Source organism: Salmo salar, chromosome 20, assembly GCF_965601325.2.
Source record: "Salmo salar chromosome 20, fSalSal1, whole genome shotgun sequence".
NCBI lineage: Eukaryota > Metazoa > Chordata > Actinopteri > Salmoniformes > Salmonidae > Salmo > Salmo salar.
The window spans coordinates 28,113,497-28,133,972 of record NC_138310.1 but is presented as its reverse complement, the minus strand read 5'-3'; the positions used below and the strand labels follow the sequence as shown (position 1 = coordinate 28,133,972).

The window sequence follows — 20,476 nt, the reverse complement described above, 5'->3', positions numbered from 1 at the left end:
GGAGCTTGTTTTTCACCTGTCCCTTTGTGGGTAATTGTTTTTTGCATTGCTGTTTTGGATAGCCTGCGAAACTGTCATTTCTTTGTTTCTTGTTTTTTTTTGTGTTCACATATAAATAAAATAATGATGAGCACGCAACCCGCTGCGCCTTGGTCTAATCCCTTCGACTATCGTGACACATCACCAAAAACGAGTAACAAATGTTGAATAATGTCTGTATGTTGACAGTCAGTAGTATTTGTATTTCCTGCCACACATCACCCATCTTATGTTTGACAGGTTTTTGTGTAATCAGATTTGTACCATGAAATGTAATTCAGCCCACCGTGCCAACATTCATCTGTCAGATCATGTGCTGTGACACTGAAAGGTCAAGTGTAATTATATCCTATAAAGCAGTTGTTCCCAAACTTTTTATAGTCCCGTACCTGTTCAAACATTTAACCTCCTGCTGCGTACCCCCTCTAGCACCATGGTCAGCGCACTCTCAAATGTTGTTTTTTGCCATCATTGTAAGCCTGCCACACACACTATACGATACATTTATTAAAAATAAGAATGAGGGAGGTTTTTTTCACAACCCGGCTCGTGGGAAGTGACAAAGAGCTCTTATAGGACCAGGACACAAATAATAATATAATAATAATCAATAATTTTGCTCTTTATTTAGCCATCTTACATCTAAAACTTTATTTGTTCATCAAAAATTGTGAATAACTCACCATAGATTAATGAGAAGGGTATGCTTGAAAGGATGCACATAACTCTGCAATGTTGGGTTGTATTGGAGAGAGTCTGTCTTAAATCATTTTGCACACACAGTTTGTGCCTGTATTTAGTTTTCATGCTAGTGAGGGCCGAGAATCCACTCCCACATAGGTACGTGATTGCAAAGGGCATCAATGTCTTAACAGTGCGATTTGCCAAGGAAAGAATCTCTGAGCGTAGCCCTATCCAGAAATCTGTCAGTGGCTTCTGATTTAAATTAAATTTTCACAGAACCGCTTGTTGTAATTTCGATGAGGCTCTCTTGTTCAGATATTGATAAGTGAACTGGAGACAGGGCATGAAAGGGATAACGAATCCAGTTTGTGTTGTCCATTCGGAAAAGTACCTGCATAATTGCTCACCCAGCTCACTCGGGTGCTTTGCTATATCACATTTGACATTGTTCGTAAGCTTGAGTTCATTTGCACACGTCATACAATGATGGAAAGACCTGTGTGTTGTCCTTGTTAATGCAGACAGAAAAGAGTTCCAACTTCTTAATCATAGCCTCAATTTTGTCCCGCACATTGAATATAGTTGTGGAGAGTCCCTTTAATCCTAGATTCAAATCATTCAGGCCAGGAAAAAACATCACCCAGAAAGGCCAGTCGTGTGAGAAACTCGTCATCATGCAAGCGGTCAGACAAGTGAAAATTATGGTCAGTGAAGAGAACTTTAAGCACATCTCTATTAAAAAAAACTTGTCAATACTTTTCTCCTTGATAACCAGCGCACTTCTGTATGTTGTAAAAGCGTTACATGGTCGCTGTCCACATCATTGCATAATGCAGAAAATACACGAGAGTTCAGTGGCCTTGCTTTAACAAAGTTAACCTGTTGGGTCTAGGGGGCAGCATTTGCATGTCTGGATAAAAAAAATGTACCCGATTTAATCTGGTTACTAATCCTACCCAGTAACTAGAATATGCATATACTTATTATATATGGATAGAAAACACTCTAAAGTTTCCAAAACTGTTTGCATGGTGTCTGTGAGTATAACAGAACTCATTTGGCAGGCAAAACCCTGAGACATTTTCTGACAGGAAGTGGATACCTGATGTGTTGTATTGACTTTAAACCTATCCCATTGAAAAACACAGGGGTTTAGGAATATTTTGGCACTTCCTATTGCTTCCACTAGATGTCACCAGCCTTTACAAAGTGTTTTGAGTCTTCTGGAGGGAGATCTGACCGAACAAGAGCCATGGAACGATGATGTCCCATTAGACACCGGGCGCGCGAGTTCATGTTGGGTACCCTCGTTCCAATACGTTATAAAAGAGTATGCATTCGTCCACCTTGAATATTATTCATGTTCTGGTTAAAAAAGGCCCTAATGATTTATGCTATACAACGTTTGACATGTTTGAACGAACGGAAATATATTTTTTCCCCTCGTTCATGACGAGAAGTCCGGCTGGCTTACATCATGTGCTAACGAGACGGAGATTTTTGGACATAAATGATGAGCTTTTTTGAACAAAACTACATTCGTTATGGACCTGTGATACCTGGAAGTGACATCTGATGAAGAGAATCAAAGGTAATGGATTATTTACATAGTATTTTCGATTTTAGATCTCCCCAACATGACGTCTAGTCTGTATCGCAACGCGTATTTTTCTGGGCGCAGTGCTCAGATTATTGCAAAGTGTGATTTCCCAGTAAGGTTATTTTTAAATCTGGCAAGTTGATTGCGTTCAAGAGATGTAAATCTATAATTCTTTAAATGACAATATAATATTTTACCAATGTTTTCTAATTTTAATTATTTAATTTGTTACGCTGACTTGACTGCCGGTTATTGGAGGGAAACGATTTCCTCAACATCAATGCCATAGTAAAACGCTGTTTTTGGATATAAATATGAACTTGATAGAACTAAAAATGCATGCATTGTCTAACATAATGTCCTAGGAGTGTCATCTGATGGAGATTGTAAAAGGTTAGTGCATCATTTTAGCTGGTTTTATGGTTTTGGTGACCCTGTCTTTGACTTGACAAAACATTACACACAACTCTTGTAAATGTACTGTCCTAACATACTCTAAATTTATGCTTTCGCCGTAAAACCTTTTTGAAATCGTAAAACGTGGTTATATTAAGGAGATGTTTATCTTTCAAATGGTGTAACATAGTTGTATTTTTGAAAAATTTGAATTTTGACATTTATTTGGATTCAAATTTGCCGCTCTTGAAATGCACCTGCTGTTGATGGAGTGCACCACGGGTGGCACGCTAGCGTCCCACCTAGCCCCAAGAGGTTAACCATTTTCACTGTAGTGTCGTAAACGTCTTTCAAGCTGTCAGGCATTCCCTTGGCAGCAAGAGCCTCTCTCTCGGTGGATGCTGCAGTGTACCCAAGTGGCGTCGGGAGCAACTGCTTGCACTCGCATTACTCCACTGTGTCTCCCTGTCATGGTTTTCGCGCCATCAGTACAGATACCAACACATCTTGACCACCAAAGTCCATCTGATGTCACAAAGCTGTCCAGTACTTTAAAAATATCCTCTCATGTTGACCTGGTTTCCAGTGGTTTGCAGAAGAGGATGTCTTCCTTAATTGACCCCCTCATAAACGTAACGGACATATACCAGGAGCTGTGCCAGGCCCGCCACGTCTGTTGACTCATCCAGCTGTAACACATAGAATTCACTGGCAGTAATTGTTTCAAAACATCTCCTGCCATGTCACTGATGCGTTGTGAAACAGTGTTGTTTGATGAAGTCATTGTCTGTATAGTTTTTTGGGCCTTTTACCCCAGCATTGTCCCAGCCATATCCGCTGCAGCAGGAAGAATTAAGTCCTCCACAATAGTATGGGGCTTGCCTGTCCTAGCCACTCGGTAGCTCACCATATAAGACGCTTCTAGACCCTTCTTATTAATGGTATCTGTTGCTTTTATACATGTCTTACTACTCAAAAGTCTTCTTTATTCTCGCTCAAACTCCCGTGGCTTATTTTTCAAATTGTCATTTTTTCGTTTCTAAATGTCTGCACAAGAGTGAAGGTTTCCCGCAAGAGAGTAACGGTTAATGTGATTGGATGTTAATTATTTGACTAGGCTACCTGTATTTGACATTGTGTTGTTATTTCGCTTAACACTAGATGGTTTAATTTTATTTTTGGCAGTGAAACGAGACTACACATGCGGGGGAAAAAAACCTCACCCAAATGTATAGCCCCGTTGGAAAATACAAATGTACTGTTTGAAAATGTGAATCACATTTTATTTGGCGTACCCCTGACGGTATTGCGTGTACCCCTTGGGAATACCTGCTATAGAGGATCTGAGAATTCAGCCTGGTCTTATAGACTAGACATAACATATTAAACGTGAATCCGGTACACTCAAATTAGTATGATATATGTTACATTTGGTATGGTTACATAGGACAGACGGTTACTTAAGGAAAACGTCTAGCAAACCAAATGTTGCAAGCTCGAATCTCATCATAGACATCTTTAGCAAATTAGCAACTTTTCAACTACTTACTACTTGATCAGCTACTTTGGATGTTAGCTAATCCTTCCCCTAATGCAAACGTCTAGCAAACCAAAGGTTGCGAGTTCAAATTTCATCACAGACAACTTTTGCATTTTAGCTAATTAGCTACTTTGCAACTACTTAGCATGTTAGCTAACCCTTCCCCTAATGCAAACGTCTAGCAACCCAAAGGTTGCGAGTTCAAATCTCATCACAGACAATTTTAGCTAATTAGCAACTTTTATACTACTTACTTATTTTTGCTACTTTGCAACTACTTAGAATGTTAGCTAACCCTTTTAGCTAACTCTAACCCTAACTCTATCCTTAACCATTTAACCTAACTCCTAAACTTAACCATAACCCCTAGCCAAGCTAACGTTAGCCACCTAGCTAAAATTCATAACATATCATATGTTTTGCGAATTCTTAACATATTGTACATTTTGCAAATTCATAACATATAATAGAAATTGTAATTCGTAACATATCATACGAAATGGGTGATGGACATCCACAAATGAATACATACCATACGAAACGTAACATTTCATACAAAATGGAGTATCTCAGATTTACATACAGAATAATACAATATGCTCTGAGACCAGGATGGAGAAAATAATTGGAGACTCCTGTGTTGATATTCAGGTTGAACAATACATGGAAAACACATTTCATACAACCGCTGTGAACTCATTGGAAGTTGGAATTGTTCATGTATTTGTAAAAACACAAGCATTGTTCTGTTCAATCTACCTGTTTAATTTGTTTCTCTGAAGAAGCTGACTAAGCGATGATCTTGTATTGTATTGGACCATGTTTGTGGTTATTTATGTAAATATTTGGTGTAAACCACAGAAAGAGAAGTTGCTTGTTAAAAGGAAATGAGTACGACAAGCAGAAAAAGTACTGTCCCCTACTAAACTGCATTTGTGATTCGCAGCAGGCTGTTTCTGTTGTGTGTGTGGTGAGTGCCTTTTTCTGATTAAATCCAATGTTTTGAGGGATGGAATGTCAATTGATATACACTTATTAGGCATTATGTTAACTTGGTTACAACATTGTTTATGTTTCATGCATTTTGTATTCCTTTATCTAATTAAAAGTCATAAATACCTGTAGTTGTGACAGAAACAAATTGTGTCCAACCATCTTTGTGTTGGACACACCAAAATAAAAATAAATAAATAATCAAATCTAATAACTAAAAAGTTATTTTCAAAACATGAACAAACATTTAAAAAGTATTATTTCAAGCTGTGTGAATCCAGGGTGAACAGTTTATTTGAAAAGTGAGTGTAATTACATTAGTTTATCAAGAGTTACAAAACAAGATTCAGAATATATGCACCTGCAGCCTCTGTAATATCCAAAGGGCCAAAGTCAGTGTTATGTATTGGATGCTGTGCCTGACCAGGTTTAGGTGGAGGCTGCAATTCAAGTTGAGGTTCAATTTCAGTTCCTGAATTTAAATAAATTAATAAGGAACCCTTAAAATAGGTCATTATAAAAGCATAGCTTAAAACCAAGTGCAGATAACTTGTACCTTCAAGTAAATCATGCATTTGTGTCAATAAGAGATTTTCATGACGTAGTGTGCCATTTAATGGCATTGTCACGGTCGTCGTATGTAATGGATCAAGGCGCAGCGGGTTGAGTGCTCATTTTAACGTTTATTAGACCACTAACAAAAACAAAACAAGAAAACGCTCAGTATCGCAGGCCACACACACACACACACACACACACACACACACACACACCACACACACACACACACACACACACACACACACACACACACACACACACACACACACACACACACACACACACACACACAGCTATGCAAAAACAACTTCCCACAAGGGACATGTGAAAACAGGGCTACCTAAGTATGACTCCCAAACAGCAACAATGATGTACAGCTGTTCCTGATTGAGAGCCATACCAGGCCAACACAAAGAAATACACAACATAGACAGATCATAGAAATACAAACATAGAACATAACCAAAAACCCCGGAATACTCTAAACAAACACCCCCCTACATAAACACATATCCCAACAAACCCCAAACCACATAAAACAAACACCCCCCTGCCACGTCCTGACCAAACTACAATAACAAATAACCCCTTTGCTGGTCAGGACGTGACAAGGCATTGTGTTTTTTGATTTGTTTTACCCCACGGACATAAAATGGTATGAATATATTACAATGCAACTAATATTTTATCACTTAGTTAACTTAAGAAAATGTTCTGAGTTGACACAGCTAAAGCTTTTCAATAACATTCAAAATACTGACATTTCAATCCTCAAATCTTAAATTAATGTATTGAATGAAATTATATTCAAAGGTCCTACTGTTTGTTTTCTCTGAGAAAGCTGATTTTTATACTTGTGTTTGGACAGAACGAGAGAGCCATGGCAGCAGGGACATTAGACACAATTACAACGAATGATGATTATTTGTATGATGATAGCAACTCCCCCCCAACTCAGTCCTCATTTGGCCAACCACTGGATCCATCAGCCAGTTCACAAGGAGGCTGGGTCATACTCCTTGTGGTCAATGTGGTCATCTTACTGCTGGGGGTTTGTGGGAATGGGGTGGTCATCTGGATAGCTGGTCTCAAGATGAAAAAGACGGTCAACACCACCTGGTACCTCAGCCTGGCCATCTCCGACTTCATATTCTGTGCCTGTCTCCCCTTCAACATAATCTACATGGTAACAAAGGAGTGGATCTTAGGGCACTTCATGTGCAAGTTCACCTCTTTTGTGATGTTCCTCAACATGTTCAGTAGCATCTTCCTCCTGGTCGTCATCAGTGTTGACCGTTATCTACTTGTCGTATTCCCAGTTTGGGCCCAGAACCAGCGAACCGTGAGGAAAGCCTCTGCAGTTGTGGTTCTTGCCTGGGCCGTCTCTGTTGCACTGAGCATTCCCTCCACAGTGTTTCGTCAAGTAACCACAGATGGCATAAAGTGCTTGAATTATTACCCACACCCAAACAGTCACATAACTGTAGCTGTCAGTCGATTTATCAGTGGCTTTGTGCTCCCGCTCCTCATCATCATCTTCTGCTACTCTATCCTCATCCTGCGACTGAGGACCAACAGGATGACCAGGTCCTCCAAACCCTTCAGAGTCCTGACTGCACTGATAGCCATATTTTTCATCAGCTGGCTTCCATATCATGTCTTCATCCTTCTGGAACTTAAAGCCCGCGATCAAACTTCTCTAACTGTTATTCATGAAGGGCTAAATATATCTGCAACTCTGGCTAGTGCAAACAGTTGCCTGAACCCATTTCTGTATGCATTCATGGGCAAAGACTTCAAGCAGAAATGCTGTAACTCTTTCCTTTCTAAGATTGAAAATGCTTTTGATGAGGAGGAACGCTCTTCAAGGAGTAGAGGGACCTCTTTCTCCCAGGCTGATTCAAAAGTTTATACAAATGTCTGATTGCCTTTCAACAAATATTGTAAAACAGGGCAGACTTATGCCCCTTTTAAGTATATTTTATATATTGCCAATACAATAACCCATTAAGTTCACATATTAAGGTCCATAGTTGTAACAATATAAGATTTGCTCTGTCTTAGCCAACTGTAATGCAAACTATGCAAATGTTTTAACCCTGAGGAAATAACTAATTTAAAGTGGTTTCCTGTAACACCCACACAGTTGTTGTAACGGTATTGTTCAAATGTAGTTGAATGTAATTTTCATCACCACTCAAGTAACATGAGCAACAATATTGTACTGTATGTTGTCTGCATTTCCTGCCATGCATCACCAATCTTTTAGTTGACAGGTTTTTGTGTAATCAGATTTGTACCATGAAATGTAATTCAGCCCATCGTGCCAACATTCATCTGTCAGCTCATCTGCTGTGACACTGAAAGGTCAAGTGTAATTACATATCCTATAGAGGAGCTGAGAATCTAATTGAAGAGCCCTGTGTTTATACTTCACAAAACCGCTGTTGGTCAACAATTATTTTGGATGAACGTGAAGCCTTTGGAACTTCATGCTGTACTAATATCTCTTACAAATTGTGAAATAGCTTTTTTCACATGTTAAGCTGAAACTTTCTCATGTGAATCCATATGTTCACATGTATTAAATTTAGAGTTTACAAGTTAACACCACCTTTCACATGTGAGGAGAATAACGTGTTTTCTCCTCCCATGTATTGCAAGTTTACATGTAAAAAACATTCACATTTGCAATTTCACATGTAGTAACCAAAAAAGTTTTAAACAAATCAAAATATATTTTATATTTGTGATTATTCAAAGTAGCCACCCTTTGCCTTGATGACAGCTTTGCACACTCTTGGCATTCTCTCAACCAGCTTCACCTGGAATGCTTTCCCAACAGTCTTGAAGGAGTTCCAACATATGCTGAGCACTTGTTGGCTGCTTTTCCTTAACTCTGCAGTCTGACTCATCCCAAACCATCTCAATTTGGTTGAGGTCGGGGGATTATGTAGGCCAGGTCATCTATGCAGCACTCCATCACTCTCCTTCTTGGTCAAATAGCCCTTACACAGCCTGGAGGTGTGTAAGGGCCATTGTCCTGTTGAAAAACAAATGATAGTCCCACTAAGACAAACCAGAATGCTGTGGTAGCCATGCAGGTTAAGTGTGCCTTGAATTCTTAATGAATCACAGACAGTGTCACCAGCAAAGCACCATAAGGCCGCCTCCTCCATGCTTCAAGGTGGGAAATACACATGTGTAGATCATCTGTTCACCCGCACCGCATCTCACAAAGACACAGTGGTTGTAACCAAAAATCTCAATTTGGACTCATCAGACCAAAGGACACATTTCCACTGGTCTAATGTCCATTGCTTGTGTTTCTTGGCCCAGGCAAGTCTCTTCTTCTTATTGGTGTCCTTTAGCAGTGGTTTCTTTGCAGGAAATCAACCATGAAGGCCTGATTCACACAGTCTCTTCTGAACAGTTGATGTTGAGATGTGTCTGTTAATTGAACTCCGTGAAGCATTTATTTGGGCTGCAATTTCTGAGGCTGGTAACTCTAATGAACTTATCCTCTGCAGCAGAGGTAACTCTGGGTCTTCCATTCCTATGGCGATCCTCATGAGAGCCAGTTTCATCATAGCGCTTGATGGTTTTTGCGACTGCACTTGAAGAAACATTCAAAGTTCTTGAAATTTTTTTGTATTGACTGATCTTCATGTCTTGAAGAAATGATGGGCTGTTGTTTCTCTTTTCTTATTTGAGCAGTTCTTATGGACTTGGTCTTTTACCAAATAGTGCTATCTTCTGTATACCCCACCTACCAAGTCACAACACAACTGATTTGCTCAAACACATTAAGACGAAAATAAATTCCACAAATTAACTTTTATGAAGGCACACTTGTTAATTGAAATGCATTTCAGGTGAGTACCTCATGAAGATGGTTGAGAGAACGCCAAGAGTGTGCAAAGCTGTCATCAAGGCAAAGGTTGGCTACTTTGAAGAATCACAAATATAAAATATATTCTGATTTGTTTAAAACTTTTTTGGTTACTACATGATTCCATATTTGTTATTTTATAGTTTTGATGTCTTCACTATTACTCTACAATGTAGAAAATAGTAAAAATAAAGAAAAACCCTTGAATGAGTAGGTGTTCAATTGTTTTTGACCGGTAGTGTATATACTGCATACACTGAACAAAAATATAAACGCAACATGGAAAGTGTTGGTGTCATGAGCTGAAATAAAAGATCCCCAAAATGTTACATGTGTACAAAAATCTTATTTATCTGAAGTGTTGTGTACACATTTGATTACATCCCTGTTAGTGAGCATTTCTCCTTTGCCAAGATGATCCATCCACCTGACAGGTGTGGCATATCATTAGCTGATTAAACAGCATGATCATTACACAGGTGCACCTTGTGCTGGAGACAACAAAATGCTACTCTAAAATGTGCAGTTTTGTCACCCAAAACAATGCCACAGATGTCTAAAGTTTTGAGGGAGCGTGCAATTGGCATGGAGACTGCAGGAATGTCCACAAGAGCGGTTGCCAGAGACTTTAATGTTAATTTCTTTACCATACGCCACCTCCAATGTTGTTTTAGAGAATTTAGTAGTACGTACAACCGGCCTCACAACTGCAGACCATGTGTATGGCGTTGTGTGGGCGAGCAGTTTGATGTCAATGTTGTGAACAGTGCCTCATGGTGGTGGTGGGGTTATGGGTTGTGCAGGTATAAACTACGGAAACGAACACAATTGCATTTTATCGATGGCAATTTGATACCGTGACGAGATCCTGAGACCCATTGTGACTCCCATTTTTTTTTAAAGATATCTGTCACCAACAGATGCATATCTGTATCCCAGTCATGTGAAATCCATAGATTCGGACCTAATGAATTTATTTAAATTGACTGATTTCCTTATATGCACTGTAACTCAGTAAAATCGTTTGAAGTTGTAGCATTTTGAGTTTATATTTTTGTTCATTGTACATATACAAAGTATTCAGAACCCTTGACTTTTTCCACATTTTGTTAGCTTACAGCCCTATTCTAAAATTGTTTAAATAAAAAAAAACAATCTACACACAATACCCGATAATAACAAAGCGAAAACAGATTGACATTTTTGCAAATATATATATATATATATACATAAGTATTCAGACCCTTTTGCTATGAGACTCAAAATTGAGCTCAGGTGCATCCTGTTTCCATTGATTATCCTTGATGTTTCTACAAATTGGAGTCCACCTGTGGTAAATTCAATTGACTGAACATGATTTGAAAAGGCACACACCTGTCTATATAAGGTCCCACAGTTGACAGTGCATGTCAGAGCAAAGAACAAGCCATGAGGTCGAAGGAATTGTCCGTAGAGCTCCGAGACAGGATTGTGTCGAGGCACAGATCTGGGGAAGGATACCAAAAAATGTCTGCAGCATTAAAGATCACCAAGAACACAGTGGCCTCCATCACTCTTAAACGGAAGAAGTTTGGAACCACCAAGACTCTTCCTAGAGCTGGCCGCCCAGCCAAACTGAGCAATCAAGGGAGAAGGGCCTTGGTCAGGGAGGTGACCAAGAACCCGATGGTCACTCTGACAGAGCTCTAGAGTTCCTCTGTGGAGATGGGAGAACCTTCCAGAAGGACAACCATATCTGCAGCACTCCACCAATCAGGCCTTTATGGTAGAGTGGCCAGACAGAAGCCTCTCCTCAGTAAAAGGCACATGACCGCCCGCTTGGAGTTTGCCATAAGGCACCTGAAGACTGTCAGACAGTGAGAAACAAGTTTCTCTGGTCTGACGAAACCAAGATTGAACTCTTTGGCCTGAATTCCAAGTATCACGTCTGGAGGAAACCTGGCACCATTCCTAAGGTGAAGCATGGGGTGGCAGCATCATGCTGTGGGGATGTTTTTCAGCGGCAGGGACTGGGAGACTAGTCAGGATCGAGGCAAAAATGAACAGAGCAAAGTACAGAGATACTTGATGAAAACCTGCTCCAGAGCACTCAGAACCTCAGACTGGGGCAAAGGTTCACCTTCCAACAGGACAACGACCCTAAGCACACAGCCAGAACAACGACCCTAAGCACACAGCCAAGACAACGCAGGAGTGGCTTCGGGACAAGTTTCTGAATGTCCTTGAGTGGCCCACCCAGAGCCCGGACTTGAACCCGATCAAACATCTCTGGATAGACCTGAAAATAGCTTGTGTAGGTCTACAATCTTGTCCCTGACATCCTTGGAGAGCTCTTTGGTCTTGGCCATGGTGGAGAGTTTGGAATCTGATTGATTGCTTCTGTAGACAGGTGTCTTTTATACAGGTAACAAGCTGAGATTAGGAGCACTCCCTTTAAGAGTGTGCTCCTAATCTCAGCTCATTACCTGTATAAAAGACACCTGGGAGCCAGAAATCTTTCTGATTGAGAGGGGGTCAAATACTTACTTCCCTCATTAAAATGCAAATAATTTTATAACATTTTCGACATGCGTTTTTCTGGATTTTGTTGTTATTCTGTCTCTCACTGTTCAAATAAACCTACCATTAAAATTATAGACTGATCATTTCTTTGTCAGTGGGCAAACTCAGCAGGGGATCAAATACTTTTCTCCCTCACTGTAACGGATTAGAACAAACATCAGTCATCCTTCATCGGAGTATTAATAAACATTTAATACCAGGAATATCCTGGGCATATATTCAGGTCAATGTTACACAATATCATGTGTTATTCATTGATCAAGAAAGGGGGGGGGGGTCGGGTTAATCTTTGTCCTTGTCGAGTTTGTACTTTTACTGTCATATTATATCTTTTTTCAGATGTTTATTTGGAATCACTGTCCATTACTTCCATTGTATTACCTTATTTTTTGGGGGTATAATCACATTACATTAATTCCATACAAAACACATTCAAATGTGACACCCCCTTTCAGATAGTGCCAGCCTGTTAATGAAAGTCTGTAACGAGTGTCGTAAGGATCAGACCAAAACGCAGCGGGAACGTGTATGCTCATCTTTTTAATGTGAAGAAGGAAAAAACAAACAAATCACGTATACAAAACAAACGAACGACACTAACAGTCCTATCAGGTGCTCAGACACTAAACAGGAGACAACTACCCACAAAATCCCACAGAAAAACACCTCTTAAATAAGACCTTCAATTAGAAGCAACTAGGAGCAGCTGCTTCCAATTGAAGGTCAACCCCATTAATTAAACATAGAACTAGACATACTAGATAAACATAGAAATATACTAACATAGAACATAGCCCAACAAACCCCGAAACACTCTAAACAAACAGCCCTCTTACATAATAACATAACCCAACAAATCCCGAACCACATAAAACAAACACCCCCTGCCACGTTCTGACCAAACTACAATAACAAATAACCCCTTTACTGGTCATAACGTGACAAAGTCAGAGCCACTTAAAGTCTGTGTCCAAAAATTGAAGTGATCATCTGTCCCATAATACTTGTTTTATTTTGTTGCACATACTATAAAAATATGTGTATATGTATGTGTGAATATATATATATATATATATAGCAAGTAATCTTGTCTTTCATTGCTCTACAGTATGTCTTCAATAGAGACATATGCACATTGATCATCAGTCAACATAAAGTGGTGGGTGTAGAAAATTGAAAGAGAATGCTTCACTTACAGATTATTTTGATTTATTTTTGTTTTTCTATGCTCTTGCTGCACAGTACCTACAGTATGGGTGGGACTATTGTATAGCTCGTTCTTCGATACCAAAGCAATCTACAATAGAAAATGGGGTGTGTCACTTTCAGTATTACTCACCTTCAATAACAATAATCAAGGATTGTATATCAAGAAAAACTAAGTATAGTACATAACTCTAATCTAAACGAATCTATATCTTGAAGAAAATGCCTTTTGCTCCTTTGGAGTGGTAAGCTTTCAGTTATATAATTTACGGTGAAAGGCTTTTTGGGTCATATTCAAATTAAATAAGTGAACAAAAATATTTAATCCTTAAGAGTATATTGATGCAACCAATCTAAGAAACATAACCAAAAATAAAGGGTTAAATATGTGTCCAAAAAAAACAAAATATTTTGTGAGCTTTCGACATCGTCGGCGATGTCATCTACAAAATAGCTTCCATTACTCTACTCGGCAAACTGGATGCAGTCTATCACAGTGCCATCCGTTTTGTTACCAAATCACCTTATACCACCCACCACTGCGATCTGTATGCTCTAGTCGGCTAGCCCTCGCTACATATTCGTCGCCAGACCCACTGGCTCCAGGTCACCTATAAGTCTATGCTAGGTAAAGCTCCGCCTTATCTCAGTTCACTGGTCACGATAACAACACCCACCCGTAGCACACGTTCCAGCAGGTATATCTCACTGATCATCCCCAAAGCCAACACCTCATTTGGCCGCCTTTCCTTCCAGTTCTCTGCTGCCAGTGACTGGAACGAATTGCAAAAATCGCTGAAGTTGGAGACTTTTATTTCCCTCGCCAACTTTAAACATCATCTACCTGAACTGCTAACCGATCGCTGCAGCTGTACATAGTCCATCTGTAAATTGCCCACCCAATCTACCTACCTCATCCCCATACTATTTTTATTTTATTTACTTTTCTGCTCTTTTGCACACCAGTATTTCTACTTGCACATCATCATATGCTCATTTATCACTCCAGTGTTAATCTGCTAAATTGTAATTATTCGATCCTATGGCCTATTTATTGCCTACCTCCTCATGCCTTTTACACACACTGTATATAGACTTTCTTTTTTCTACTGTGTCATTGACTTGTTTATTGTGTTATTGGCTTGTTTATTGTTTACTCCATGTGTAACTCTGTGTTGTTGTCTGTGTCACACTGCTTTGCTTTATCTTGGCCAGGTCGCAGTTGTAAATGAGAACTTGTTCTCAACTAGCCTACCTGGTGAAATAAAGGTGAAATAAAAATATCTCCTAGATATAGGCAGTTGCGTGTATTCATGGATGCCAAGGGAAGCCAGGCTTCCCAAAAAAATGTACCAAGAACATTTTGTAAAAACATATAAAATGTAGCTTTCACCTCTCTGTGTTTCATAATTTTCCTTCAATTCGCAAGAGGCTGAATGCATCTCACCGAAGAAAGCATCAGAGTGAGCAAAACAGCACCCCTCTGTCTCTCTATGTGTAGGCCATCTATCTGATGCTGTCTGGTCCAAACGAGTATGACATTGATACAGCCCGTTGCATTGAATAGAATGAAAGTGAAGCCAGCGAACATTTGGCCTCCCTTGATAATGTATACAAATTTGCCAATGAGCGAGCTTAACTGTGAAAGGTCCTGGCGCACCAAAAAAAAGTGTCAAGTGAAGCCAGCCTGGATTTTGGCGTAACTGTCACGTCCTGACTATGGTAAGCTGTTATTTTCTATGGTAGAGTAGGTCAGGGCGTGACAGGGGGGTTTATTCTATGTGTTCTATTTCTGTTCTTAGGTTCTAGTTTTTGTATTTCTATGTTGGTTTGTTTGGGATAATCTCCAATTAGAGGTAGCTGGTCCTCGTTGTCTCTAATTGGAGATCATACTTAAGTAGAGGTTTTTCTTCCTGGGTTTTGTGGGTGATTATTTTTGAGTAGTGTTTGTTTCTCCTCTGCGTCACGGTTTGTTGTTTTGTCTATTCAGTTATTTGATGTATTGCATAGTTTCACAGAGTAAATAAAATGTGGAACTACACACACGCTGCACCTTGGTCCTCTCCTTTTGACAGCCATGACAGTAACTCCTGTCAAATCGCATTGAGAGCATTCGTCATTGACAGAAACAACTTGAATTGTTACATCTCATTGTGTTGTCATTAGGTGGCTAGCTAGCTAAAATTGTCGCTTTCCTAAATTAGTCATGGATGGAGATAGGGATTTTGACTTGTTTTACTTATTTCTCCGTACTGGCCAATGATTATAACGGCGATTCTGATCCAACCATTAATTCATACATTGTTGTGCCCCTGGCCTGATAGGATGGAAGTTCAATATGTAGCTCGATATAGATTTTTTAAATTTTTTTTTAATGAATATTAAACTCCTTGCACACAGAACACCCAGCTGGTGATGGTGATAACTGAGTATACCAATCCTTGAATGGAAGTTCAGCTAGCTAGCAAGCATTTTAGCCAGGTAGCCTTGGACAACAAAAATAAAAGCGTGTACTTTATGACAGAGTGATAAACCTCTGGGGGATGGCATCAACATATTTCTCTACTTGCACGAACGTGCACACACACAGAAATCAGAACCATGGACAGCCACATCATATTTAGTTTACGTTGATTGGACTTCATTGTTTTTGGTATCTTTTAGTTGCCACTGTATTAGACTAAGGGGAGGTGATTTGATGTTGAAATGCTGAAGTTGGAATAATGGAGACAGTTCTTGTTTTCTTTGTAACTTGTGGTAACTCACTGTGGTTCTAAATCAATAGTTGTTTAGTGGTCCGAAAATGGGGGAAACATGAACTTTCTTGAACATGCTGTAGGTCATGTACTGTTTGTTACATGCAATATGCTTTGTTGAGTAAACCAGACAGAGGTTGCTATCCGGTTTTGTGATAAAACAAAGGTGTGATTGAATTTATTCTGCCACTGTCTTCTTATTGTCTCGGCCTTTAGGCCTATATAGTGTATCACGGTCAAGGCAAATTAATGAACAGGTTATAGAGCAAACAATGCAATTATCAAATAATATTGGTTGTAATATGACTGTTTTTTCTGGCTTCCACAGTGATTTTACCCACACACCGCTACTGGATATAGGACAAATACTTCAAAACGTTATTCCCTTTTAGAATAATTTTGACTGTCTTTTTTGCCGTTCATGAATGTGTTATTCAATGCATTTCTATGGGCTATAGTAGTAAAGGCCAAATTCAATATTTTATCAAATAATGTAAGATTTTTTGTTTATCTAAAGGGTCCTAAAATGTTAAAACCAATAGCTAAATCATCCATGGTATGACCATCTTAAAACAATGCCATATGTTACAGTAGCTTAGTAGAACCCCTCCCCCCAACACCTTAGACTTTTAGTTAAATAATCAACCTACATTATCTCTTCATTATGAAGTCAATCATACAGACACAAAATCAAAAAATACAGTTACAGTATACTATGTGGGTATGCTTGAGAACTCAACGGTGTTGAATAACATTCCTCGGCAACAATGTGATGTGGCATACTATCATTGATTGTAAACCCCAGCCTGTATTGAAATCTACAGTTATTTCAAAAAGCGTTAGGGTTAGAGTTAGTATTAAACTCCTTTGTTATGGCAAGCCAAAATAAGTTCAGGGGTAACAATTAGCTTAAAACCTCTTCAGCGTCTCATCCCGTCAGCGGGATCAAAATCCAGCGAAAAATCATATCACCATTAGCATAACAACATTTAATAATTTGAAAAATCGTTTTATAGATACACCTCTCCTGAATCGACCCACGTCGTCCGATTTCAAAAAGGTTTTACAGGAAAAGCAAATCATTAGATTATGTTAGAGGAGTCCATCGTAAAAAGCAGCAACATAGCCATTTTACGACCAACACATGCATCACAAATAACCAAAAAACAGCTAAATGCAGCACTAACCTTTTACAAACTTCATCAGATGACACACCTAGGACATCATGTTACACAATGCATGCATTCTTTTGTTCAATAAAGTTCATATTTATATATGAAAACAGCATTTTACATCGGCGTCTGACGTTGACTAACTATTTTCCCGTCAAAAGCATCCGATGAAACAGTGCTACAGTTTACTGAATTACTATTCGAAAACATGTTTAAAATGTAATATTGTCCTTCTAGGATTTATAGATGAATATCTCTTGAAGGCACCTGTCATACCAGATTTAAAAATAACTTTACTGGGTAATCACACTTAGCGATAAAAGGGGATGCGATACTCAGAAAATGACCTAGTAAATACAGCTCGGCACCATCTTGGAACAATCGCATTTCACATCTAATGTTGTATAATATTGTCAATAATCCCTTACCTTTAGTTGTCTTCATCAGAAAGCACTTCCAGGAATCCCAGGTCCACAACAGATGCATTTTCGGTCGAAAAAGTTCATCCTTTATGTTCCATTAGCTTGTTGTTGTTAGCGCGTTCTGAAGGCTGCACCAAAAGTTCCGACGTGCGCGGGGCTACTCTGTCAACAAAATGCATTTTTTTCTTATTTAGGTTCGTTCAAACATGTCAAACGTTGTATAACATAAATCTTCAGGGCCTGTTTCAACAAGAGAGCCAATAAGATTCGAGGGGGACGATTTCAATGTGTTTCAAAACGTTTCCAAAGGTGGGGGTAGACAGGGCCGCCGGCGTCATAATGGTGATGGCCCTCCCGCTGTGACCAATTTCCAAGGCGTCTCATTCACTGAGTTTCGACAGTAGAAGGCTCAAAACACTTTGTAAAGACTGGCGACATCTTGTGGAAGCAATAGGAAGTGCATAATAAACGATATCTCACGGTGTTAATAATAGGCGACGACGTGAAGTTGAGTCCACAATTCAGAATTCCACTTCCTGGTTCAATCGGTCTCGGGGTTTTGACTGCCATATGAGTTCTGTTATAGTCACAGACACCATTCAAACAGTTTTAGAAACTTTAGGGTGTTTTCTATCCACAGGTATTAATTATATGCATATCCTAGCTTCTGAGTCTGATTAGTAGGCCGTTGAAAATGGGCACAAATTTTTTCCAAAATGCGCTGTGGCGCCCCCTATCCTAGGGTAACGTCAACAAGTCACTCTGTGTGCAATAATAGGGTTTAACATGATTTTTGAATGACTATCTCATCTCTGTACCCCACACATACAATTATCTGTAACTTAGTTGAGCAGTGCATTTCAAACAGATTCAACCACAAATACCAGGGAGGTGTTCCAATGCCTCGCTAAGGCACCTATTGGTAGATGGGTACAAAAAAGCAAACAATATTTCTAAGTTTGTGCATGGTGACGTTATTAATTACACTTTGGATGGTGCATCAATACACCCAGTCTCTACAAAGATACAGGACTCCTTCCTAACTCAGTCGCCGAAGAGGAAGGAAACCGCTCAGGGATTTCACCATGAGGCCAATGGTGACTTTAAAACAGTTAGAGTTTAATGGCTGTGATAGGAGAAAACTGAGGATGGATCAACAACATTGTAGTTGCTCTACAATACTAACCTGATTGACAGAGTGAAAAGAAAGAAGCCTGTACAGAATACAAATATTCCAAAACATCCATCATGTTTGTAACAAGGCACTAAAGTAATACTGAAAAAAAATTGGCAAAGCAATTAACTTTTTGTCCTGAATACAAAGAGTTATTATTGTGGAAAATCCAATACTACACATTACTGAGTACCACTCTCCATATCTTCAAGCATAGTGGTGGCTGCATCATGTTAAGGGTATGATTGTAATTGTTAAGGACTGGGGAGATTTTCAGGATAAAAAGAAATGGAATGGAACTGAGCACATGTAAAATCCTAGAGGAAAACCTGGTTCAGTCTGCTTTCCACCCGACAATGGGAGATGAACTCACCTTTCACCAGGACAATAACCTAAAACTCAAGGCCAAATCTACAATGGCGTTGCTTTACCAAGAACATAGTTAATGTTCCTGAGTGGCCGAGTTACAGTTTTGATTTAAATCTACTTAGAATCTATGGCAAGCCCTGAAAATGGTTGTCGAACAATGATCTACAACCAATTTGACAGAGCTTGAAGAATTTTAAAAAGAATAATGGGCAAATGTTGCACAATCCAGGTGTGGAAAGCTCTTAGAGACTTAACCAGCTGTAATTGCCACCAAAGGTGCAATCTACAAAGTGTGAATACTTATGTAAATGAGATATTTCTGTATTTCATTTTCAATAAAATGTGCAAAGATTTCTATAAGCATGTTTTCACTTTGTCATTATGGTGTATTGTGTGCAGATGGGTGAGAAATACATGTAATCAATTTTGAATTCAGGCTGTAACGCAACAAAATGTGGAACAAGTATTGATACTTTCTGAAGGCACTGTATTAGTCCAATGGAAATCTGTTTGAGTTCTCAAGCATTCTATCATTTCAGACACAGCAGTTGCATTAATTGCATAACTAGAACCTTGGTATTTTGTTCTCAGAAGTTAGAACACTCTCAACACTAATGCGTCTGGTGATGCGTTAAGTGGCCAGTTTAATTAAGCAATAATCCCTGAGGAGGTGTGGTATATGGCCAATATACCACGGCTAAGGACTGTTCTTACAACGCAACGCGCAGTGCCTGGACACAGCCTTTAGCCGTGGTATATTGGCCATATACCACAAACTCCCAAGGTGCATTTTTGCTGTAATAAACTGGTTATCAACGTAATTAGAGCAATACAAATAAATGTTTTGTCCATACCCACGGTATCCCATCTAATATACCACAGTTGTCAGACAATCAGCATTCAGGGCTCGAACCACCCAGTTTATAATATCAAATATCATCAACAATATATTCACATTACCAATAATATTTGATATTACTACTAATTTTCCCCCCTACATTTCAACTTAAAGCCAACAGCCAACTGACAGGAAAGGCACTGCATTATAATTTTACTTCAAACCACCATTATGAGAAAAAACTACTGGTTCTGCAGAGTCTTTTAGCAGAA

General features: G+C 39.2%; 1 protein-coding gene across 1 annotated transcript; it reads left to right on the top strand.

Annotated features, from left to right (window-relative positions):
- Positions 1-5,143: 5,143 nt before the first annotated feature.
- LOC106580391 (chemerin-like receptor 1) lies at positions 5,144-10,034 on the top strand. The gene is made up of 2 exons (XM_014161397.3): positions 5,144-5,229; positions 6,682-10,034. The coding sequence occupies exon 2, from the start codon at positions 6,694-6,696 to the stop codon at positions 7,735-7,737; it is 1,044 nt and encodes a 347-aa protein (XP_014016872.1). The 5' UTR covers positions 5,144-5,229; positions 6,682-6,693; the 3' UTR covers positions 7,738-10,034.
- The last annotated feature ends 10,442 nt before the right edge of the window (positions 10,035-20,476 follow it).